This window comes from Polypterus senegalus, chromosome 1 (assembly GCF_016835505.1).
Source record: "Polypterus senegalus isolate Bchr_013 chromosome 1, ASM1683550v1, whole genome shotgun sequence".
Lineage (NCBI taxonomy): Eukaryota > Metazoa > Chordata > Cladistia > Polypteriformes > Polypteridae > Polypterus > Polypterus senegalus.
In genome coordinates, this window is record NC_053154.1 from 1,630,333 (window position 1) to 1,656,412 (window position 26,080).

General features: G+C 39.7%; 1 protein-coding gene across 2 annotated transcripts; it reads left to right on the plus strand.

The window, feature by feature from the left end:
* Window positions 1-1,819: 1,819 nt before the first annotated feature.
* On the plus strand, window positions 1,820-23,689 carry LOC120520521 (zinc finger protein 501-like). 2 transcript variants are annotated; one of them, XM_039742838.1, is made up of 3 exons: window positions 1,820-2,054; window positions 6,356-6,893; window positions 20,582-23,689. In XM_039742838.1, exons 2-3 carry the CDS (start codon window positions 6,479-6,481, stop codon window positions 21,697-21,699), a joined length of 1,533 nt encoding a protein of 510 aa, XP_039598772.1. In that variant the 5' UTR covers window positions 1,820-2,054; window positions 6,356-6,478; the 3' UTR covers window positions 21,700-23,689. The 2 variants fall into 2 exon arrangements, with proteins under 2 accessions (XP_039598772.1, XP_039598803.1); XM_039742869.1 differs by lacking the exon at window positions 1,820-2,054 and adding an exon at window positions 2,070-2,231.
* The last annotated feature ends 2,391 nt before the right edge of the window (window positions 23,690-26,080 follow it).

The window sequence follows — 26,080 nt, forward strand, 5'->3', positions numbered from 1 at the left end:
CGTGTGGCTCCGTGTCCAATCTGTGTCGGGTCGGGTGCATATATAGCGCCTTTTCACAATGTACAGTTCACATCCTTACATTTGGTCTAATCTGTCACCCTTTGTGTTATTATTATTAACAGTGAAGATGGAACACTTGGCACATCTTGAAGATCTGTGTTCTCCATGGTGCCACAGCAGAGGATCCAGTGGATTTTAGTACATTAGAACAAATCAGACAGGAACTGGCCATTCAGCACAACAAACCGTGCCAGTCCTATCTTGTGAATGCTGCCATTATTATTACTGAGGACTGTAAAGCGCTGACTGATTGTGGAAACAGAGCCAAGGCTTGCACTCCAATGGCGGGACTCATTTGTGCCTTCAGGTCTGTTCAGAAAAACTCAAGTATACCCCCGTGTTTTCCTAAAGATGTTCCCAGAGCTTGATGGGATGAGGCTGCTTACTTAATAAAGTGGAGGCACCAAAGGGCAAACTGTTGTCTTGAATGTCATTACTCCCTTTATAGCGGGTAACATTCTTCTTATTCCTTGCTGCTGAAACTTCACTGTGTCCTGAAAAACTGAAAACTTTATTTTTTAAACAGCATTTTTTTTGTTTTGGCAGAAAGCCTGTGTCAGTTAGAAGTATGTATTTTGCTTTTCTTTAACAACTGTCTATTCTGTAAATCAAAGTGTATTGTTTCAAAGCTGTTGTACGATAAGGATGGTACAGTTATTAGTACAATTTGTTCTTTCTGTGTATACTGTTAATTTATAACATGCCACAGGTGAAGTGCTCCACGGGTATCGGATTATGTTTGTGCCATAAAAGAGTGAAGTGTAAGCTGTGGTTTGAATTTTAAAATGCTGTCAACTTCTGACTTCTTAGTGCCAAGACTGACAAAGAAGTGAACTGTTATATCAATATTCTTTGTCAATGGTGTTTATACTAAGATATGAACCATGAAAGCACATAACTGGATACTTTAAGACAAAATGTAAAGGGGTCCCACTGTACCCCCTTTCAGGGCACTTGTGCCACAATAAAATCAAAAGAGAAAGAGCAAGATACCTTTATTGTCACTGTATGCTACAATGAAATAGCGTTTGGAGCAAACCCATAGAGCAAATAATAAATGAAGTCACAAATGAGAATTAGATTCAATGTAATAGTCATGAGTTCCAAAATGTGTGAGGTTCATTTGGGAGCCTGCGAGTGACTTTAAAATAACCTTAGACTATACAACTTAAAGCAGGAAAACAGACAACTAGCTAGAAGATAAATTAACAATTATTTGTTACCTGCTTTTTAAAGAATATCCAAACTATGTTAGAAGGCAGAATACACTAAAAATGTGAGGTTGACGTCCCATGGCTTACTTTATGAATATTCTGTGTTACATTTAGTTAAACGTCACTCCTAAGCATGGATTAAATTTATTAAAAAATGAGTGTAAATTGCTGGCACAGTTTTATTGAGTACATTCTGTGCCCTGCCTGTTTTTCACAGTGTAGGTTTGCAGATTCTTTCCCAATGCAGTGACAGGTCTTGATGGAATTGTGATCAGTGGACTGGCAGTCGTTTTAAATGAAAGTCACGTCTTAGAAGGACGTCCATATCGCCAACTACAACACGATACCATGACACCACCGAGTCTCTTTGTGACCATGAACTTCAAACTTTGTGCATTTATTCAATTTGCTCCAAATACTGAGATTGTCTAATACCTTATTTTTTAGCTCGAATTTTAACAGCATGCAATCGCCCCCTACCGGTATCCTACTATTCACATTGATCAATCTACTCCTTCTCGTCGAGATCGTTTATTGTGTTCGATATTGCCTGCGGATCGTCTAGCCCTCCAATTCCTAAGCCCTCGAAAGCCTACTTGACAGTAACGACCCTCTAAACTTGATGAAATCATATAAATAAGAGGACGCCCGCCTCGGTCACGTCTCCCTCGTCGCCTGCTGATGACGTGTTTGTTCTTGCGCTGCCTTCATTCAAGCACGTGCTCCTGTTCGATACGCTGGGCTTCTTTCGGGCCATAAGGACAAATAACAGTGCGGAAGGTCAGTCCGAGTCGGCGGTGGGGATATCGCGCTAGGGTGGGAATGCCGACCGAGGGGCATAACGCGACATAACGACAGATTCGAATTTCGAGGAGGTGCCCAGCGTCGCGTGGGCTGGTTAAATTTTGCGGTGAGGATCGAGCGCTTCTTGCTGTCCATCTTTACGGAGTTCAGGAGGTGAGATAACGAATCCCACCTTCGCCCCTTCCTAAGTTAATTGTGAATCACGAGCGTCGCGCATTTTCAGCTGCCGTGCTGTGAGGATTATATGCCTGTGGGCTGTGGTTGATGTCTTTTCTTTTGGCGCAGGCGCATTAAATCGATATTCCTTCCGCTCTCTTCACGCTTGCCTGCCTCTCCGGCCCGGCTCGCCTTGCCTTTTGATTTTACGCATGCTCCGCACTGGCACGCGCACGCGCCGCCGCTCGCACTTGTCATCTCCGTCGTTAATTTTCGGGCGACGGACAAGTAGCCCGGGGGTTTGGTGTGTCCTAAAAGAGTTCAGAAACCTGACAAATTATTAATCACGTTACAGCACTTTATTATATTGGCTAGCTTTAAGTTTTGTAAGAGTTCATTGTTAAACACTTGTATGTTTTCTTTCATCCAAGCGGTCAGGAAGCTCTATGCTTGTTTTCAGTTATCAGTGAAGCTGCACACTAGCAGTCACTTACCGGCATAGCAGCCTATGATGTTAGCCTTACGTGATGCTGGTGCCACAAGTTCTTATTAATTGATCAATTCAGTTTCTATATGTGGGTCCTCCCTGATTCTGTCTTAATGGTGACAATTGATTAACTGAAAGGCCACCAATTTTTATTAGCGCATGTATTAGATTAGGAATGTGAGGAATATGAAAGATGATTAATTGCCGGTCACCTCCAGGCCAGGAAGCAAGTAGAAATGTTTAAGTCAAAATGATTGTTATGAAAATATTTACGATTATTAGGGAAAAGTCTACAAAAAGTAACATATAAAGTAGATGATGAGAAAAATGTGCTAAGTGGGGTTGTTTTGTAATTAGAACTGAAATAAATATGAGCCACGCCTGAACTACTGGGCACACCTCGCTGAACTGAGAGGGCTTTGTGTGCTCTGCTATGGTTTTATATGCTTTGCTGTAAAGTTTACCCTAACTGCCTACCCAGAAACTCTATGTGTTTTTTCTGAAGAGGTTTCCTCCACAACAGTCATTTCATTTTCATTTTCATTTGATTACATTCAGTTTGGCCTGGCGAATGTGTGGTCTTGAATTGAAAGGCAATCCACTCACCGTGGCTGCTAAGCGAAGTGCAATATATTTGCTTTGATTTGAGTTGTGACACACAATCTATGGACATGAGTTAAAACGCAGTACACCTTTATTTTACATTTTAAACTAACATTAAAATGATGATACACATTGTAAAGCAAGCGATCATTTATTTGATGTGTTTTTAATTATTAATTCATTTAAAAATTGCCAAAATTAAATGTACCATATGTGTATGTATTGCATTGTAATGTAGTTAACAAATTGGATTGCATTTAAATTTGTTACAGATGATCCTCCACAGAACTGTGCACAGTGTGTTTATTTCTCAAATACACCCTATGGCCAAAAGTCTGCGGACACCTGTAATCAGAATATGAGTTTAATGTCACTGTGCTCTGTACAAAAGTTATTTTATAAATCCACTTGCATGTACAGGTCAGGCCAAAGTTAGCACACAGGGACTCTCAGCATTTAGAATTGCTGAGCCAAGCATAGGACAAGATGGACAAAGACAGCTGGAGGAATGTATAGTCCGCCTAAAGACAGGTGTATACTACTTTGTCCTCTGTTAAAAGTCAGCACAAAATCTTCTTTCCTTGTTTGGAAATGAACTATTTACCTAAGTAAGGGCCTGCATGTGGAGGAACCAGTATAAAAGGCTTGGACAGCAGCCAAATACTTTGAAGCCATTGGACGGATGGGTGATTACGTCATCTGTCCTGAAAATCCTTTCAGTGCGGCGACAAAAACGACAAACTATACACAAAGTGTTGTCATGGCTTCCTTGTCTGTTATGCCGCATAAATCGTCATTAAAGAAAGCTAAGTTATTTTCTCGTATGTGATTTTTGCCGCCGTATCACTATAGGAGGGATGTCGCCTTTTTACATTATATCTATACATAGTTTCGGGTTACTTAAAACGCCGCAATTACAAAAGAACTTATTCCAACTAGGGAGCTATCGCCCCCTAAAGGAACAGCACCTGTCCTTCACACCAGTGTGAGCTTGTTGGACATTCCATTGCAGAACATTGGCATTAATGTGAAGTCAATTCCCCATAACAGCCTCCAGTCTTCTTTCCACAAGATTTTGGAGTGTGTCTGTGGGAAGTTGTGCACATTTAACCAAAAGAACCTTTGTGAGATCAGTCACTGATGTTGGATGAGAAGACAAGGCTCACAATCACTGTTCCAACTCATCTCAAAGGTGTTTAGTAGGACTGAGATCAGGGCCCTGTGCAGGCCACAAGAGTTCCTCCATGTCTTCATGGACCTGTCTTTGTGCACTGGGGCACAGTCATACTGGAAAAGGGCCCTCAATAAAGTGAACTGCAGAATTGTCTCAGATGTCTTTGTCTGCTGTAGCATAAACAGGACCCTGCAATGGACCAATGGGGTCTAGCCCAAATTCTGGTATTTTTCCCTCCTTCATCCAATTTTACAGTCAGGGAGGCAGCATTCTCCTGGCCAGATTCCTCCATCAGCCTGCCAGATAGTGACACGTGAGTCATCACTTCTGATAACACGTTTCCACTGCTCCAGAGTCCAGTGGTGACATACTTTACACCACTCACTCCAGCCAACACTTGGCATTGACCACAGAGATGTCAGGCTTGGCCATTTCACGAGGCTCCTGATACACAGTTCTTGTGCTACTATTGCTTCCAGAAGTAGTTTGCAACTCTTTTTGTGAGTGGTGCCACAGAGGACAGGCCATTTGTAGCACACTTCAGCACTGGTTAGCCCCGCTTTGTGAGTCTGTGTGGCCGGTCACAAGAATGGCTGTCATAATAATGGCTGTTCTAGTTGACTGGGGCAGATCTAGCATAGCCTAAAGTTCACATACTAATGCGAGTGCCATGTTTAAAGTCACTGAGTTTGTTTGTTTGTCAATGAAGGGTGTATGACTTGATTCGATGCCCGTGTAAACAATGAAACATCTGAACTCAGTCATTTGGAGGGGGTCCTCATGTCTTTGGCCATAAATTTTACCACAAGAAGCAGGAGAAGTGAGCTGGAGTACAGGCAGCTTGGGCGCCCCTCTCCCAGTGTTTGACTGATGTGTATTGGGGATCCACATTCCCACTGGGGTGTCTGTCAGACAAGTAAAAGTGTAATATTTACAAAATGTATAAATTGGAGTCGTCTTATGGCATGTCGTCTGCATAGTTATTATAAAAGATGGAGGTGTTTTCCTTTTCCTTTCCATTTTTCTCTGTTGTGATTTGTTGGATCTCCTGTTCTGGTTGTCATGATCATGTGCTGTGTGTTTCTCTCGGTTTCTTCAACTCCTGCTGGTCTCCTGTCTATGATTTGTGTCCACTGCTTTTTATACCTTTTCATCTCCTGCTCCATCTCCCTTTCCTGTCTGTGCCTTTGTCCACTTGGATTTGCAGGGTCTATTGCACTCTCAATGCCAGAAGTATATGGAGTCTGGAGTAGAAGGTATGTTGGAGCACAGGGTCAACTGGCAAGAGTAAGAGAGAGGAGAAGAGGAGCAGTAGGCACATTGGCAGAGTCAACCTTCTTAACAGACCAGGATCAACAGGACTGGATCAAGTCAATCAATCAAACTGGACACAATGCATGCTTGTGGTCCAGGTGTTTTATTCAGTGTTCATTTGTGTTATTTCCACTGTAGCTGAGATGTGTCATATCAGTACATCATAGCCCAAGTCTCTTTCAAATGGTAGTCTTAGTTCAGGGAAAACTTTGGCCTTTGGATCTTTGACTGTTGTGTTTGGTCCAGCTTTGATTAGACCAGTGCTGTCAACATGAAAGGGTTCAAACTGAAAAAAAGAATATATTTTTACACATTTCCTTGTTGTCTTAGTCAGCTGGACTTTGTCTCCATTTCAAGTAGGTTTTCCCTTCATATCTGCAAAGGGATTCTTAGGCTAAAATGGAGAGCTCACAGCATTCCAGTCTCTCATAAAAACTTAGTTGGTGTTGTTCTGGATTAGATAAAAACTGTAAGTCGACCCTGAAATGTGCTTGATATTTTTGATGACTTTATGAAGTAATTGTACCACTTTTATTTTCACAGGGTACAAAGGAGCCTCTTCCATTCACATGGACATACACTGAGGGGCCTAATGACCTCCAGCCTGGGGCTGTCCATGTGAGAAGGGGATCTTCGTAGAAAAGAGCAGACACTTTGAGTGGGAGCATGGCCTCAACCAAAGAAGGTGGCATGGACGAAAAACTGGTGCACATTAAAGAAGAGGACTGTGAGTGGGACACACCAGAGAGTTTGTGTGTGGAGTTGGAGGATCACAAAGAAGGGATTTCAGTTTTTAAAGAGGAGCCCAAGTGGGGGACTGTTGACATTAAAGTTGAGGATTTAAATGATTTCTCAGTTGGCCTTGAACTTCAAAAGCATGAAACTGGGAATATTTTCAAGCAAGATGTCTGTGAAGAGTTTCATTCTAGTGTACCACCTTGGTTCACTAATATGGAACATTTGGCAACTCAGGGGGATTCTGTAGAGCTGAAATCTGAGTTATCTGAGTTTGAAGAAAACATCACTGAAGGGAACGAGAGAGAAGGAGAAGAGCAACGGTCATCTAGAAGTGTGAGAATAAGTAAGTAATGAGATGAAATGTAAAATAAAGTGATACTGTGAACATTTTCATCATCTAATGGGGGTTGCTTTGCTGCTTTTAATAGATTGAAATGAGAATGTGGCACGGTGGCGCAGTGGTAGCGCTGCTGCCTCGCAGATAGGAGACCTGGGTTCACTTCCCGGGTCCTCCCTGCGTGGAGTTTGTATGTCCTCCCCGTGTCTGCATGGGTTTGTTTCCTCCCACAGTCCAAAGACATGCAGGTTAGGTGCATTGGTGATTCTATATTGTCCCTACTGTGTGTGCTTAGTGTGTGTGTGTGCGTCCTGTGGTGGGCTGGCGCCCTGCCTGGGGTTTGTTTCCTGCCTTGCTCCCTGTGTTGGTTGGGGTTGGCTCCATCAGGCTCCCTGTGACCCTGTAGTTAGGATATAGCGGGTTGGATAATAGATGGATGGATGGATGAAATAAGAATGGGGTGCATGGTTGATTGAATCTGAATAATTAGATTAAACTACATTACATTTTGTGTGCTAGAACAGTATCGCATCATGGTTAATGAATATAGCAAAAGATAAATGTTGGGAAAGATGTATATTTTGTACATTTTGCTGCAGTCAGAGCAGAGATGTCTACAAAAACAAATCAATAAATTTGAATAAAATCCTTACCCCTGTGCACTAAATAAAAGTTATTTTGCTCAACCCAGTGCATGGCTGTCACTTTCCAATGCTGTGCCACATTTCATTCCAACTTAGGGATTCCATTTTTAAGTTGCTGTGTCCACACAGTTGTATCCTGACATGCAGACAGACATTCACAGTGGACTTTCTGCCCTGCTGTCTTAATATAATAATAAGGTTACCAGATTAACTTTGTGTGTTTGTTTTATTTGCTCCTGTCTCTTCCTTTTCCTCTCCACCCCTCATAGTGCCCGCTACCTTCTGTTTGATTACTTCCAGATACTGCACTCTGTCACAGTCCTCTCATTATGCTGCTTATGATTTAATCTACACCTGCAGAATTTGAGGGTGGCATAATATACACTGAGGACCCATAAACACTCAAGTACACCCCATGAAATGTGATTTGTGGACATATGATCTTCATTCAAATAGTACAATGTAAATACATTTAAAAACGCAACAATGGAAAATTGACTTTACAATAATGTGTTCAATTGAAAAGAAAAGACGTGCCATTTCTGTCTGTTAAAAAAGTAAGTAGACCCTTGACTCTGATAGCTGGTATTACTTTGGTGCTGGTATTTCCGCTAACCATCTAGCAGTCTCTTATATCAAATGGAAAGAAGTTTTTCCTACTCCACCATTCAGAGTAGTCTCATATGTATAGTGTTTGAGGGGTGTCCTGACTGCACAGCTCATTTCAAATCTCCCCACAGGATATCAATGGGATTCAAATCTGGGCTTTGACTTGGCCATTTCAGAACGCTCCATTTCTTTCTTTTCATCCATTTCTTGGTGGATTTACTGGTATTTTTAGAGTCATTGTCCAGTCACACGGTCCACTTTCAGTTAAACCTTAACCTTCAAACACATGGTCTCTCATTCTCCTCAAGCACCCTCTGGCACAATGAAAAATTCATAGTGGATTCTATGATTGTGAGCTGCCCTGACCCTGATGCAAACCATGACCTTTCCATCGCCATGTTTTGCAGTTGGTATGTGGTCTTCTGGTGCCATCTTTCATTTTCATCGTCTGGTGCTGTGGCCAAATAACCCTATCTTGCCTCATCTGTCGAGAGCACATATTTCCAGAATCCTGGTCTTTTCCTAGGTGTTCATGGGAAAACTGTAGTCTTGCCCTGTTGTTCTTTCTGAACAGCAAAGTTTTCCTCCAGGCACACGTCCATGAACACCTATGTTTGTAATGGTAAACTCATCAACAATAGCAAGAGTGACCTGTTGGATCCATGATGAAATTCTGGACTTCTTAGAGACAACTTTAAGCATCTTGTGCTCTGCTCTCTGGCCAAAATTACTGGGGCAGCATTGCATGGACAAGCTGACAGAAGATTGAAATGTTCTTGTAGATGATCTTTTAGACAGTTAATGTTTTTTACATCCCTTCCCAGACTCATAGGCATGTATGACCTTCTTTCTAAAGATCTCAGATAACACTTTTGACCTTGGCAATAGTGATAGCACACACGTCAAACAACAAAGAGCAAACCAAACAAAATGTCTGAAGTTTAAATAAGGGTTCAGACAAGACCCTGTCTACTGATGTTCTAATCATTAGCATCTGATCTGATGCAACTGGTTCTACTTGGAGTGTTTTGCTTGTGTCAGACATTCATTAAAAAGTACATAATGATGCATGTGTAGCATGTAAGTTGGGCAGCTAGTGATTTAGCATAACTGGCGGTGACAGTGTTTCAGAGCTAAGAGGACTAATCCTAAAGAATGGTCCTCTTTTAGTTTTTTGAAAAATGTTGCATTACAATGAACTGAAGATGACTACCCTGTTATGAGAAAAGAGGAAACGGATTGAATTTAATCGGCCATCTTTGAGACCTTGCCTTTACCTTTAACTCTTTGAGGGCAGAATATTTTTTGCAGGCAACTCCGTTTTTTGAAAAGCACACAAAGCAAAGGTTTCACGTGTAAATCAAAGTAAAACGCTTGTTGCTGTGGCTGCTGTCTGTGCCTGTTCAGCATCTCTGGTGGCTGTGTGGGGGCAGCTCGATGGCTGGTAGGAATGTGTGGAGGGCAAGCTGCCTGGCCCATCTTCACGTGGAAGTGCAACACAATCTGGCTTGTACCTCTTGACCTCATAAGTGGCGGTCCTCCCAGGCGAATATTGCCGCAGATGCGTCAGCTACACAAGCGTGTTCAGCACCACGATCAGCTGAAGCGGGTCCCTCAATTTCATTTTCAATCTCCACCTCCAGATCATTTGCATCAAAATCAGAGTCCAACAAGTCAGATTCCGATTTGGCAATAATACGCAAAATGTTGTCCATGGTATTTTGCTTTGTGCATTCGCTTTGGTCTATTGACAGATGTTGATGCCATTTTAGAGGTTGTTTGCTCTTCGCTTCTCAAGCATGCACAGGTAATTGAGGTCAAATCAATGAAGTTCACTTTCTTTCTAGAAAAGAGAGTTGAACTAAACATTGTTGCAGTATACGGGTGATTACTGTCCTCTACACCTGAATTTTGACAAAAGTCGACATCCACCCTGAAAGAGTTAAGTAAGTTCATCTTAATTTCTGCCTAACTTGCCAGTCACTTATCAGTGTGAAGTATTTGACTGCACGGCATTGTCCTGTATGTGTTACCCATGTGTGTCTGCTCTGTTTATTGTAGGCAGCATGTAATGCCTTAAGTTTAAAAGAAACTCAAATAAACTTTGTTAAAGTGAAGGCTAAATCAATTCAAACATTTAGGAAATTGACTTGGATTATTTAATGAATTTGTATTTAGTTTTGCGCCTTTTACTTGACGATTATGAGTGTCTTGAATTGTCACCAACTAGCCACAAATTGGCACCAGCCTTCTCATCATTTCTTTAAAGTGTTGTTGGTAAACTGACTGCCTTTAAATCTGAATCTGAAAAGTAACATTGGTGACACACAAAGAAAGGTAAAAAGCTCTCAGGAATATCAGCTGTGGCATTGCTAAGGCTGCCATCTCCCTAACTCAAACAAGACGGATTTTTGTACAATGCTTTTCTCAAAGATACCGCAATTCATCTTTACATTCCTTTATGGTGTATTAGAAATGTCCTCTGGTCTTGGCGAAGTTCATAGTCATCTCAAAGTAAATATGTTGACTGGCAAACTAATAAAAGGCCTAGTCAGTCATTGTCATACCTGTCCATTGCAGGGCCACTTACACACACCACCACACTGGGACCATTTAAAGCAACTACAGGGCTTTGAGAATGTGAGGGGGTAAAACTGCACATGGACACGGACAGAACATAGAAGCTCCACATCAATAATCAGGTATTGGATTTGACCCAAGTAAGTTGTTTCTGAAAGGTGGCAGTGCCAGCCAGTGCACACTACTATACAGCCTCAGATAAATGACCTGTATTTTAACTAAAGAACTCACATTGCTCAATGGAGACTGACTGACACGTACTGACGTGCTGATGTCATCCTTGCAAATGAAGGAGAAGCCGCTGAGAGTTGTTGTGTTCTGTGGTGTGAGAAGTTCATTCAAAATTCATTTTGCTCCAAAACACTTGGTGTTAAAGAGCTGTGCAGGAGTTCTCTTTAGAAGGGTTTTTTCTTGTTTTTTCGCCCACACAGGAGAAAAAAATAGCTGAATGTTTGGGGAAGCATTTGGGAAAAATTACTCGTCACTTGTACTGGTTGTTTGTATTCAGACTAGCATTAGTGAGGCAGGGCAGTAAGCAGCAGTAGCCGACACCAGCATCTCTAAGTAAATAACCGGCTTTGGAGGAAGTAACAGAAACGACGATTCCTTAGTGGGGGAAAAAAGGTCAGCGACTGACTTTAAAGCAGTAAAGAGAAGGGCTCTGCAGTATGTGGTAGAAATTTAATATCTTAGTAAAGAAAGAAACATCCTCTAACAGGACAAATCAGTAATCCGGCAGGAGAAAAGCTGTATCTTTTAATTACTTCTCAACAAAATGCCTTAGATGGAGCATTCATCAGAAGCAGTCCGTTACAGCCTGGAATGGTCAGAGAAACAAAGAATAGAAGTTCATAAACTACTGAATTTACTTACAGTGTCAATCAGTGCATACACTTCACTCTGGTTGGTTCATTGGTTTACACCCAAGCGACGTATATAAAATAAAAATCTATTCTGGTTCTTTATACCCTTTAGTTGAGCCACCACCCTTGAAATTTCTGTGCATCTAACAACTGTCCTTTCTGGTTGTTTACAGGACATCGGCTGACTTCTTAGTCATCTTTCACTACATTTTGATGTTCACTTGATCTTTATCTGATTTCTGACATTTATTAACCCTTCATGCTATTTCTTTAAGATGAATGCCATGTTACCCTAAAATTATTCTTCCACAGGTATGTAAGCAGGCAGCTAGTGTTAAGGTGGCAATCGGGCACAAAGGGCTGTCAGAGAAGACAAGACAGTAAGAAATGAACTAATTGCAGATATTCAGTAAACAAGGTCTTCTACATTCAACAGTTCTTAGAGGTCAGGAAAGCAGAGCAGTTTAGGGGGTGACAGCGTAAGGGTTCATTAATACGAAGGAATACAAACAGTGCGAGTGGAGAGCTTTTAAGTAAGAAATAAGAGGAGTGCAAAGTTAGGAGGACAGGCAGAGAAAAGTAAAGTTAACCTCACAGAAGGGCAGGCAGTCAAAGCAAAGAAGAGTACAGGAGCTTAAGGGCAAGAAGGAATAAAATAACTGTAACAGTTCTTTAATATAATTTTTTTTTTTAGCTTTACCATTTAAGTTAAATAATTTAATTTTGATTAAAAAAAACAACTTTAAAAACAAGCAGTTTTAGTAATCCAAAATCAAATTTTAATAATAAGGCCAGTGCAATGCAAGTCCTACTGAATGTTGCACTTTTTAGAGGACAACTTGGAGGCGCCAGTCTTCTAGGATGGCCTCATCTGCAGGAGATGCCAGCTGATCCAGCACCTTGACTCAGGGTCACTGAACTGGAGGAGGAGTTGGATGGCCTGCGTTGCAGTAGGTAATTGGTGGACCTGTCCCAGGTGTCCTATAGACAGATAGTGTGCACGTCGAAAGTGGAACAGGAGGAGATTCCAGACCAGACAGATAGAAATAGGAGGGTCACGGTCACAAGGCGCAGGATTAAGGGTACCCACTGTCCGGGGGCATCAACCATTGAACTGGAAGTGTCAAACTATTTTCAGGTCCTTGTGGAGATGGACGGTGTCTCTGAAGACTCTAAGGTGGAATGCATGCCACCTCAATAGCAGTTCCCAGAAAGTGATAGTTGGGCGATTGAAACACACGTTTGCTCCAGAGACGGAGAGTCTCACGGTGTGTTGGAGTAGGTTAGTCAAGGATTGTATAGACTAGGTATGGGAGGCAGGGAGCTTAGGACAGGCCAGGTTTAGAACATACATTGAAGAACATATAGTATTAAAATAAAAATGCATGGTAATGTAAATTCTATCCCAACGTTTAAATGCAAAAGTAAAATGAATAACACATTAAAAATAGCTTGCCTTAATGCTAGAAGTATCAAAAAATATAACTAGTGAGTTGAAATTGTATGTAGCAGAGCATAAGTATGATATTATAGCAATAACAGAAACCTGGCTAAATAACAGAGATGGCCATGAGTAGACCATAGAGGGGTACACGAGGTTTAGACAGGATGGACGTAACAGAAAAGGAGGTTGCTGTTTATGTCAAAGATAATTTAAAGGTATGTCTTCTTTATTTAGACAATCAGTCCCATCTTTGTGAGGATGTCTGGGTTTGTCTGGAAAGCATTAAAGAGAGAGGTCTTATTTTTGGAGATTTCTACAGACAGTAATTTCAATGCACATCTTTTTAGTAATATTAAAAAGGCAAGTTTACAGGGAGATATTATAGTCAAGCAGGACTTTAACTACCTGAACATTAACTGAGATAACTTTATAAATAGCAGAGCACAAATCAGAAGTGTTTAGAAGTAGTCAGCGACAGTTTATTAATGCAGTATGTTAAAGCACCAACACGGGTTGTCTGAATTTGGTATTTGGTGATTCAGGAGAGAATTGGGGGTGTAGAGGTAATTGAACCAATAAGGTCAAGTGACCATAATATAATACAATTCTGAGTGTATTGGAAGAGTGGGAATGCAAAGACAAAAACTGTTAAAGTGGACCTTTTGTAGGGCAAATGTTGAGCAGATGAAGCAAAGTTTAAGGAGGATGAACTGGGATAAGCTTTTAAGTGTGGAAACATTCAAGGAGCATTGGAGCAAGTTTAAAAGTGATTTACATTTAATGCAAGAGAGATACATACTTACATTTGGAATTAGTAGGAAATTAAAAAAAAAAAAAAAACTGCAGTGGGTTAATAATGAGTTGAAAAAGAAGCTGCAAAATAAAATTAAAAAAAAAAAAAACGAGATATAAAGCATTTAAGACTTGTAACTCCAAAGTGAATTGTAGGGTGTTTGAGAACATGAGGGCAGCCATTAAGAAAGATATCAGGAAGGCTAAAAGACATTTGGAGACGAATAGCAGATAAGGCGAAAGACGACCCCAAGAGCTTCCTTCAGTATTTTAGTAGTAAAAGAACAGTCAAGGAGGAGGTGAAGTGCATCAGGAATAGTAAAGGGGATATGTGAGAAAGTGGATAACCTCCCAGCGGTAAAAAGGACTACTAAGGAAGTACTGAGGGAATTAGAAATTGTAGAAGGAGAATCACTGCTCAGATTTAAAATGTTGAAATCAAACAAATCACCAGGACCAGATAATATTTAGTCTTGAGTTCTTAAGGAGATTAGTGAGTACAGATATAAACCTTTGACACACATTTTTAGGAAGTCACAGGGGAAATATTAAAGGACTGGAAAATGGCAAATATCCCATTATATAAAAAGGACAGCTGGGCAGATCCAAGCAACTATAGGCCAGTAAGCTTATCATGCGTCACAAGAAAATTAACGGAAGGAATTATTAAAGAGAAGATTGAGCAACACCTGGCAAGAACAGGAGTTTTACTGAATAGTCAGCATGGATTCAGAAGAGGGAGGTCGTGTTTTACTAACATGCCGGAATTCTGAGGATACAAGAAACGTATATGATCAAAGTGGAACTTAAATTATTTATCTGGACTTTCAGAAAGCATTTGATAAGGTGCCACATGAAAGGTTGGGCATCAAATTAAAAGAAGTGGGAGTTCAAGGTGATGTTATTAGATGGTTGCGGAATTGGCTCAGATACAGGAAGCAGAGGGTGAAGATTTCAGGAACCTCATCAGAACTGGCCGATGTTAATGTGGTGTCCAACAGGGGTCAGTGCTGGGGCCGCTGCTATTTTTAATATATAAAAATGATTTGGATAGGAACATAAGTAACAAGCTGGTTAAGTTTGCAGATGGTACCAAAATAGATGTATTGGCAGATGATCAAGAATCCATTAAATCATTACAGAAGGACTAGGACAGCATACAGGTTTGAGTAGATTTGTGGCAGATGAAATTTAATGAAACTAAATATAAAGTATTACACCCATGAAGTGAAGATATTAGGTTTGAATACACAATGGGAGTTCTGAAAATCGAAAGTATGCCTCATGAGAAGGATTTAACAGTCGTAGTGAACTCATTACTATCAAGTGCCAGACAGTGTTCAGAAGCCATTAAGAAGGATAATGGAATGTCAGGTTATATAGTGCCCTGATATGTGAGTATTAGCTCAAGAATCTATACTAATAAAAGGCAAAGCCCTCACTCACTCATTCACTCACTCACTGACTCATCACTAATTCTCCAACTTCCCGTGTGGGTGGAAGGCTGAAATTTGGCAGGTTCATTCCTTACAGCTTCCTTACAAAAGTTGGGCAGGTTTTATATCGAAATTCTACGCGTAATGGTCATAACTGGAAGCTGTTTTTCTCCATTTACTGTAATGGAGATGAGCTTGAACGCCGTGGGGCGGAGTTTAGTGTGACATCATCACGCCTCCCGTAATCACGCAGTACATAGAAAACCAGGAAGACCTCCAAAAAGCGCTGAAGAAAACATGCATTATATAATTGAGAAGGCAGCGAAGCAATAAGAAGCGAGCGAAAGTGACATATACAACCATATTCATGAGTTCTGCTACTGAAACAAAGCACGATGTAAACCTACACTTTAAATTAAGTTCATAGACAGGCTGCCGCTGGCGTTTGAAATTTAGTGCCTGCCCATATAAGGCCGTCCGTCAGCGGCAATCCAATAGCAAACTCCACTAAATATTCACGGGTGAAGGACTGTGCTTATGGAGAGGAAGATGAGATGGTCAGGGTGGTGTTTGACACAAACTCAGCGAAACTGCGAGAGAAAGTTTTAAGTGCCAGGACTAAGGTAACATTAAATACAGCCATGGACATAGCACGAGATGGCACCAGCACAGCTGGGAACCTTCGATGCATGTACACCGAGCGGCTCACGTGAACTGACGCAGTGCACAGATAAAAGCAACAGTTCCAAAGAGCTGAACAAAACCAATTACACAATTGAAAAGGCAGCAAAAATATGAAGGTCTGATAAGCATATTCATAAATCCAGCTACTGCGGAAACAAAGCACACGGTGGAAAAGTCAATGTCCCGCTAAAGGAAGACAGTGTAAAAAACCCGTGCATGCAGTGTGTCAGGTCTCAGATAAAGAAGAAGACGAGCTGTTTATTGATGCAGTAAGAAACGAATCGATGAATGAAACCTGTCATCTTTACAACGATTGACAAACACGGAATGTAACTTGAACACAACACATCCTACAAATACGAACCTGATTGAAAGAAATAATGATAATCAAATCCTTGATGACAGCAACACTCAGTAACACTCACAAAACAAATACTGTATATTGACAGTCATGTTACGTTATTTTTAAAATGTTCCCTTTTCTTTTCTAGCTTTTTAACACACTACTCTCTCTGCGATATGCTGGTATATATATATATGTATATATATATATCCCGATCTACATACTCGAATAATGGATACTTTATTCGCCATCAATGATTGTTTTGGTAAAGCCATACTCAGTGTATTCATTAGATGAACGGTAAAAAGTAAGAGCGAGGGAGGATGACTTATTGAGGCATGCAGGCTGTAGTCTTGCGTCAACTCTATCTGAATTGCGCGATCACATTTGAAAAAATATATCTTTTCAAGTTCTATTTAGTCCATATGTGTCAAACTCAAGGGCGCGGGCCACATCCGCCCGGCGTAATTATATCCGCCCGAGATCATTTTATATACTGTATTATTGTTATTAATGGCCCGGTATATGAAGCGCTGGTAACACAATAAACTACAGATCCCATAATGCAGCGCTTCAGCTGCCTTGCCAACACTTACGCGTTAATCAAGTCTAGCTTATGATGCTGCAAGTTATTGCGAAGCTAGCTCACACGATGCTGAAGAGAAAAGTTGATTCTGAAAATAGAGCCTTTAAAACCGATGGGAGGCTGAGTATATGTTTACTGAACCCGTGTGTCTCATTTGTGGAGCTAATGTGGCTGTAATTACAGAATTTAATCTAAGACGGCACTATGAGACAAAACATCAGGGTAACCTGAATGCAATGCAGAAGATACAGAAAGCAGAAGAATTAAATAAGAATCTGACACTTCAGCGGACGTTTTACCCGTGCACAATCACAAAGTGATTTCAAGTGAAGCTGCTTTTATGGGAGACACAAATGCACCAGTGCACTTGCCCCACTTTCCTGTTGCCAAGTAATGTTAAACCAAGTCGTCACTACGGTGTTCCCAAATCGCACTTTGCTGATAAACTGAGCGCACTGAGTTTGCACGGCGCTTTGGTGACTTTGAAGAACAAAAAGTCCGTCTACATGCGGCTCGAACCTTGTGCATGTTTGGTAGCACATATCTGTGTGAGAAGCTCTTCTCAGTGATAAAGACTAACAAAACAGCACACAGGAGTCGCCTCACTGATGAGCACCTGCAATCCATCCTGAGAATCTCCACAACACAGAACCTCACACCAAACAGAAACGAACCTGTGGCCAAAAAAGATGCCAGGCGTCCAGCTCTAAAATGACATATGAGCAAAGACAACTGAATGATTTGATTTGTTATTGCTGAAAGGAACACATTTTATTTATATTTCCAGGTTTTGTTATGCAGCATGTTCATATTTGAATTTGTATAATTTTGACAGGATATATTTTTATGGAGAGCAAAATCTTTTGGGATATTTAAAATCTAAGTTTATTTTTATATAAAATTACATAAGAGTAAAGAAATTTGAATGTTTGTTCTTTTAACGTTTACTTTATTTCTAACTTGTATAATTTAGACAGGATATATTTTTATGGAGAGCAAAATATTATAAGTTGTTTAAGGTTTGAGTTGATTTATTCAGGAATAATATTCTAAATAAAAATTCCTTCTATTTAAAATTTAAATAGAACTTGAACAAATACGATAGTTCATAATATCCACGCAGACTTGCACGTAAGAGCGGGAGTTTTAACAAGCAGCGTATTGCACTGATACTGAAATAGCTGTGTGTGTATATATGTAGATATGTATGTATATGTATATATATGTTATATATATGTGTGTGTATATATATGTATATATATATATATATATATATATATATATATATATATATATATATATATATATATATATATATATATATATATATATATATATGTATATATGTATATATATATATATATATATATATATATATGTATATATATATATATATATATATATATATATATATATATATATATATATATATATATATATATATATATATATATATATATATATATATATATATATATATATATATATATATATATATATATATATATATATATATATATATATATATATATATATATATATATATATATATATATATGTATGTATATATATGTGTATATATATATATATATATATATATGTATGTATATATATGTGTATATATATATACTAGCAAAATACCAAGGCTTCAAGCATGGAGAAGTAGTGTGTTAAAGAAGTTATGAAAATGAAAAGCAAACATTTTAAAAATAACGTAAGATGATTGTTAATGTAATTGTTTTGTCATTGATATTGAGTGTTGTTGTCATATCTATCTATTTATATATATCTGTATATATATATTTATATATATCTGTATATATATATATCTGTATATATATATATCTGTATATATATATAGCAAAATACCTGGTTTGGCGGAGAAGTAAAAGAAAAGGAAACATTTTAATAATAACGTAACATGATTGACAATGTAATTGTTTTGTCATTGTCATGAGTGTTGCTGGCATATATATATATAAATATATATATATACATCTATACACATATATATACACAGTTATATATATATACATATACACACATACATATATATACATACTGTATATAAACATACTGTATATACACATTTATATATACAAATCTACATATATATATCCACATATATATATATATTAGGGGTGGGACTCGATTAAAAAAATTAATCCAATTAATTAGAGGCTGTGTAAGAATTAATCTTGATTAATCGTATGTAATCGCACGTAAATTTGCCCCAAATCGCAAATGTTTTTGTTTTTTTAATTTAAAACGGTTTTAGTGGGCTTACAGAATCAAATAATAGACATGGACATGAATATTGTAAACTGAAGCTGTTTTAATTTCTGAAAAAAAAAAGCCTTTAAACTGCATTTGAATTCAAAACAGAAACAAAAATATCATCCCTGGTTAAAATTGGGCAGACTTAAAAATAAAGTGGTAGTTTAAGTACTTTAAGTAGATTTTCAGAATAGTATTTTCTTTAAATAATAATAACCAAAATTTCAACATAAAGTGCAGTTATTCTTCTGAAAAAAATAAGTCAGAAACATAAAAGGTAATTTGACCAACTTAATCTTTAAACTCTGAGTAACCTTAGCCAAAATTATTTTGTACATTAGGCTAAAACAGTGAGATCATTGAACATTTTGTAATTAGATGTAATTAGAATTACTAACGGTCACGAAGTCCAATGATCCCCAGTAAGAGCCACAAAGTCCGCTTTCTGTAATGCATCTAATTTTGCTTGCTTTTCAGTGTGCACAAAACCACACTTTTATCAAGGCTTCGCTCGGGAAGTCGAAATGATCAGTCGTAGGAACGCGCTTTATTCCGACTCTAACATTTTTGTAGCTGTGATGTGTGCATCAGTGTAATGGATGTACCAGGAAATGATGCATTGACAAAAGTTCCCGTTTGCTTGGAATTGAAAGTGTGATTAAATGCGTTATTTTTTTAACGCGTTATGGAGTACATGCATCGAAGCTTCTCAGCTGTGCTTGTGCTAATAAAGGGAAACATTTTAAAAATAACGTAACATGATTCTGCGCTAACCGAATATTTTTCATACGCCCTAAACCAAGGAGATGCTAAGGTAAATGAATCAGTAGCGCGTACATACTCAGTGCATCCCCTCTCGAATCGAACCTCGAATGTCGGCATTAGAGGCGAAGACTCTACAATTGAGCCACAGCATATGGCTTATCTATGCGAGTATGTACTGTAGATAGGGGTATATATATACATTTAAATATATACCCGCGTATCGCAGTGGAGAAGTAGAAGTTATGAAAAAGAAAAGGGAACATTTTAAAATTAACGTAACATGATTGTCAATATACAGTAATTGTTTTGTGAGTGTTATTGAATGTTGCTGTCATCAAGGATTTGATTATCATTATTTCTTTCAATCAGGGTCGTATTTGTACGATGTGTTGTGTTCAAGTTACATTCCGTGTTTGTCAATCGTTGTAAAGATGACAGGTTTCATTCATCGATTCGTTTCTTACTGCATCAATAAACAGCTCGTCTTCTTCTTTATCTGAGACCTGACACACTGAAGGAAAAAATGAACATACAACAGGAGAACATGTAAAGTTCACACATACACTTGCCAGACCAGGAATAGCAACAAATTATGAGGCAGCTACTCCAACCTGTGTGCCACTACTCTTCTTGTACTATTTAACTTCTCTAAACTGTTTCTGTTGTTCCAGATTCAGAAGAGCATGGCTGCATCTCCACATCTTCATTTGCTCAGAAATCTCTTCAGTACAATGAGCAACATATGAAGAAATTAACAAGAGGATCAGAGAATTTGACAGCAGACTCTCTACAGTGCAGTTCGCCTCCTGCTGCTAATGTAACACAGACAGTAGCAGTCAAAACTGATCAACAACAAGCGTATAAACACGTCCAAATTTTCAATGGGAAAAAACGTCATTATTGTCTGGAATGTGGCAAATGTTTCCCACGCAAAAGTAATCTTCACACACATATGAAGATTCACAGTGGAGAAAAACCGTATTGTTGTCCAGAATGTGGAAAGCACTTTCCAGAGACCTTGAACCTTAACAGACACATGAGAATTCACTCTGGAGAGAAACCCTATTCCTGTCTAGATTGTGGCAAACAATTCTTGTTTTTAAGTTATCTTCAGATGCATACAAGAATTCACACTGGAGAAAAACCTCACTGCTGTCCAGAATGTGGCAAACAATTCTCACGTAGAAGCAGTCTCCAGAGACACATTAGAATCCACACTGGGGAAAAACCTCACCTCTGTCCAGAATGTGGTAAGCGATTCTCACAAGTCAACACCCTACAGGTTCACATCAGAATTCACACTGGAGAGAAACCTCACCGTTGTTTGGAATGTGGCAAACAATTTTTACGTCTCAGTTATCTTTATAACCATAGAAGAATTCATACTGGAGAGAAACCTTACAGTTGTACTAAATGTGGTAAGCAATTCTCATACAACAGTTGTCTTCACAACCATAAAAGAATTCATACTGATAAGAAACATCATAGCTGTTCTGAATGTGGCAAGTGTTTCTCACTCAGCAGGCATCTTAAAGACCACATGAGAATTCACTCTGGAGAGAAACCCCATTGCTGTCCAGAATGTGGCAAACGATTCTCACATAAAAGTAGTTTTAAGTGTCACACGAGAATCCACTTTGGAGAGAAACCATATAGCTGTTCTGAATGTGGAAAAATGTACTCCTGCAAAAAAAGTTTTCAGAGGCACACACAGATTCATACTGCAGAAAAGTCTGCACTAAATGTGACAGATGATTTTCCCACTGTCTCTACAAACACCGAAAAGTGAAGAAAAATCTTTTGAACGAGGTAGAGGGTTCTCATTTTAAGTAGTAAACAAGAATGTAATTATTTTTATTGGAGAAAACACTTATGGCACTAAATGTGGCAAATGATTCTTAGATGTAAGACAACTTCAGAGCCACGTATGAATTCATAAAGTAGAGAAACCTTACTGTTATCTGAAATACAACAAATAATTAACAAACAGCAGGAATCTTCATGAAACTATTCATACACGTAAAGACAGACAAAAAAAATGTATTGTCTTGAATGTGATTAAGGATTTCAGACAGCAGTGGCCTTCATTTCCATAACATAAGCTTTGGAGATTGTGCATCATTTGAGTGGCATTGAACTTGTATCAGCGCTGGGATGTAATCTGAGAAATAACAGCTGGACTGAGTGGAGACTGTGGCAATCATCCCACTTTATTCTTAAACACTGCCAATGAAGAACTCTTTTAGTTATGGAAGCCAAAGGTCTTCTCAGCAGAGCAGACCACCCGCTGTATCCTGGAACTGGAATGGGAGAAGGGACGGAAAACATCAGAACACTGTTGTTGAGGGAGAAATGTTGAGCTACTTAGACTGGTGTAAGAAAAACAGTCTCTGGTGTGCTTCCTAAAAATGGAGGTGGTGTTCTTGTCCCTTTTAAGGGTGTTGGTAAAACACTGCACCATGGAGACAGCTTGGCTACAAGTTTCCAGAGGTGGATATCCAGGAGGGAGTCTGTGGAAGTCAATCTCTACTTCCACTGTCTTGATGGTGTTGAGTTCTGTATTTTTACAAGCAAATTGTGCTACACGGTGCTCCATTTCACTTAGGTGGGATATCTTTATGACATCATAGTGTTAGAAAATCTGATAATTTCAGTAGAATTGTAAAAGGAAGTGCTGTCTTGAATGTAAAGTGAGAAAAAGAGGAGTGAAAGGTCACAGCTTTGGATCTTCTATGCAGACAGATGGGCGCCCAGGCTGTCATACTGTGGCCTTTAAGTCACAACATTGGTCATCCAGTGCCAGTACGGGGGGTCCAACTAGCCTAATAAGTGATTCTGGGGCTGGAGTGTTGAAAGGGGAGCTGAGATTCACAATCAAGGGCCTAACAGGCATTAGTAGAGTTGAGATGTGTAAGAATGTGATGGAGGAACCAACTTTCCACAACATCAAATGGCTGGTTTGCTCTGGTGGTGACCTGCGTGAGTCAAGGAGAAGATCAGTAATGGACTGGAGGCGGACACTCAAAGACCTTCATACCAGAGTAAATGGCCTGTAATCATCAAGTCCACTAACACTATCTTTATCCAGAACTGGTACAATCCTAGCAAGCTGGAGCCCCACATAAGATCAGTGAGCTGTTCAGTAAATCAAAGGACCACAGCACCAGACAGACTGTAATGTTAATTTAGCAAGGACTGATTGGCTTTTGAGAATGTACGTTTAAAACTTGATTAAATCAGGACAAACACTCTGTCCATCTAAATACACTTCATGAAGGTCTCCTTACCACTCTGACAGTCTTATATAAATCAGACAAGCGACCAGGTGAGAAACCCAAGTGTGACTAGAAAGGTGCAGACAACTCTAAACAGCGGCTTTGATCTTTGTATGAATGTTCCAAAGATCTCTGGTATGTTTTAAATGTTATTATTACCCTAAAGTTACATTTACGGAATTGTTATTTGTATTTTCCATTTAGTCTGTATAATGTCCAAAAAGTTATGTCAACCTTGACATATAGTATGTAGGGGTTTCCTTGATTTCTTATAAAGCCAATGGCTTCTTACCTTTCTATAAAGTGGCATGTGATTTCCAAAAGCGTAAATGTGGGATGGTCTGACTCAAGGGCTTTCTGTATTTGGCACAATAGTTTGAAAAATATTAGCCTATATGGATAAGATATGAATTTTACTTTTAGACTGTGAAAAAGGTGCTATATAACCCGGCACAAATTCACACACTTTTGCCACTCACAAATATGGAATATTCGATCATTTTTCTCAATAAATAAATGGCCAAGTATACTATTTTTGTCTCATTTGTTTAACTGGTTTATCTTTATCTACTTTTAGGACCAGTGAAAATCTGATGATGTTTTAGGTCATATTTATGCAGAAATATAGAAAATCCTAAAGGGTTCACAAACTTTCAAGCATCACTGTATGTGTGTATGTATGTATGTATGTGTATATATATATATGTGTGTGTGTGTGTGAGAGTGTGTGTAAATTTTACTCTGTTGATTGTTAAATTGATTTTTCACTCATAAGAAATGTACAGTGTAGAAAAATATCTTGGTCAAATGTAGTTGATAATAAAACCTGCAGTCTCATGACTGCCCACTGGAAATCAACCCTGAACTTCAGATTCATGGTGGGCACAATCTGTCACTGTTGTCATACTTTGACTAGATGACATTTCCATCACTGTGCCCATCACACATTGTAAAGTGCCACATCACATGCTGTCATATACCAGGTGGCAGCTCCCTGTGCTGATTTACAAACCCCTCACACTCTCCATTATACCAACTTGTCTGATATCTTAGGGTCCCATCTCTTAATACTCCATCATGTTGCTCGGTCTCTGAGAACATTCAGTAGGTTTGGGGGCTCCGCTTTGTCCGGTGTTCTCCACTGGACTTTCCATGAAGCTCAGTCAGCGTTCTTTTTCAGTCCATCTGTTCTTCAAATTCTTTTAAAGTTGGGGATGATAAGCAGTTGTCCTTTCTTGCACACATTTACTTGACTGTACCTGAAACTCGCTTCTCTTGTGAGTTTTCAGCTCACTTCTGGATTGGCCTGAAGCCTTCATAAGATGACTACTTCTCATGCCAGTGCTGTTGATTAATGCCCAGAAATATAACAATTGGTTTTATGTCACCATTGACGTGGTTTAAATGACAATGAGCTGCTAACCCAGATCAAGGGTGATTGATGTCATTGGTCCTGGAGGACTGCTGTGACTGCAGGTCTTTGTTCCAATGTAGTTGCTTACTTAGAAACCAATCCTTTCCAATATCAGGTCTCATTTAATATCATGACTTGTTAGTGTGTTAACTCTGCCATGATGGGTCATTCTGAAATCACATGTTTTTTTCCTTTCTAATGATATTACCCAAAAGATTTTGTAGCGGATGCAGTGCTGATAAGATTCACACCACTGCAAGGATGGTGATTTATTTTTTATTTTTTCTGTGGGGTCCCAGCTTCACTGAGATTGCACAGGTGGTGACCCAGCTGAGGATAGGGAAGGCTGCAGAGATCTGTGGTATCCGGGGTGAACTTCTCCAGGCTGGTGGTAAGGCTGTCCTCCTGGCATTGTAAGCAATCTTTGCTTCCATCTGGGAGACTGGCATTATCCCACTTGACTGGAAAATGGGACTTGTGGTCCCTATCAGGAAAAGGAAGGGTGATCACCTGGATTGTGGCAACTGCAGGGGATAACGCTGCTCTTGGTGCCGGGTGAGGTCCTTGCTAGGGTCATCCTCAATAGGATCCATGATCAGTTGCTCACCTACCAGCGACCGGAACAGTCTGACTTTACACCTAAGAAGTTGATCATTAACTGCATCCTGGCTCTCATGCAGCACAAACACAAATATCGGCAGAGTTTCTTTTCAGCGTTTGTCGATTTTCATAAAGTGTTCGACTCAGTTGATTGAGCTGCCCTGTAGGACATCCTGAGACTTTGCAGGATTCCCCAAAGTTGCTGGATATCATGGCCGGCCTGTCCACTGGTACTGTGAGTGCTGTGCAGAGTGGAGGCAGACCCTCTGCATTTTGCCCTGTTTTGATGATTCTGGGGATCATCAGCGGTGTGTTCTGCTCCTACTCTGTTCAGTGTTGGTATGGACTGGGTGTTGGACAAGGTTGTGGGGTCCAGCAGCTGTGGGGTATCTGTTGGTGAAGAAAGATTCACAGATCTTGACTTTGCTGACGATGCTGTGATCTTCACAATGTCAATGGGGGCTCTTGAGTGATGGGTCTGAGTGTCTGGGCTTGTGAGTGTCCTGATAAAAACCAAAGAGCCAGGCCTTTAATGGCCTCTTGGGCACAGCCATCAGCAGAGTGTTGACCTCATCGAGAGGTTTACTTGCCTCGGCAGTGATGTTCATTGTCTGGTGATTCTTCCTATGAAGTAAGTAGATGGATTGGGAGAGCATGAGGGTGATCCTTATTGCTGAGGACCAGCGTGGTTGGACCAGGCAAGAGAATGCCCACGTAACACCTGGCTGTAGCAGGTAGATGGACATTTCCAGAGGGTGGGACTGTGTCCTTCTGGGGTGTTTCATCATGTGGTGGGTGCAGTAACACACTGTACCAGTGCATGCTCCCCAATCTGACCTTCCGTGACCTGTGGGGACCCCAGAAATGCACCCAACCTTGGC

What these genes read in the sequence shown, in the direction of transcription:
- LOC120520521 (XM_039742838.1), top strand. Translation starts at nt 6,479, where the DNA reads ATGGCCTCAACCAAAGAAGGTGGCATGGACGAAAAACTGGTGCACATT. An exon ending in ATCTAGAAGTGTGAGAATAA is followed by an intron (nt 6,894 to 20,581) that starts GTAAGTAATGAG and finishes CTGTTGTTCCAG; the next exon opens with ATTCAGAAGAGCATGGCTGC.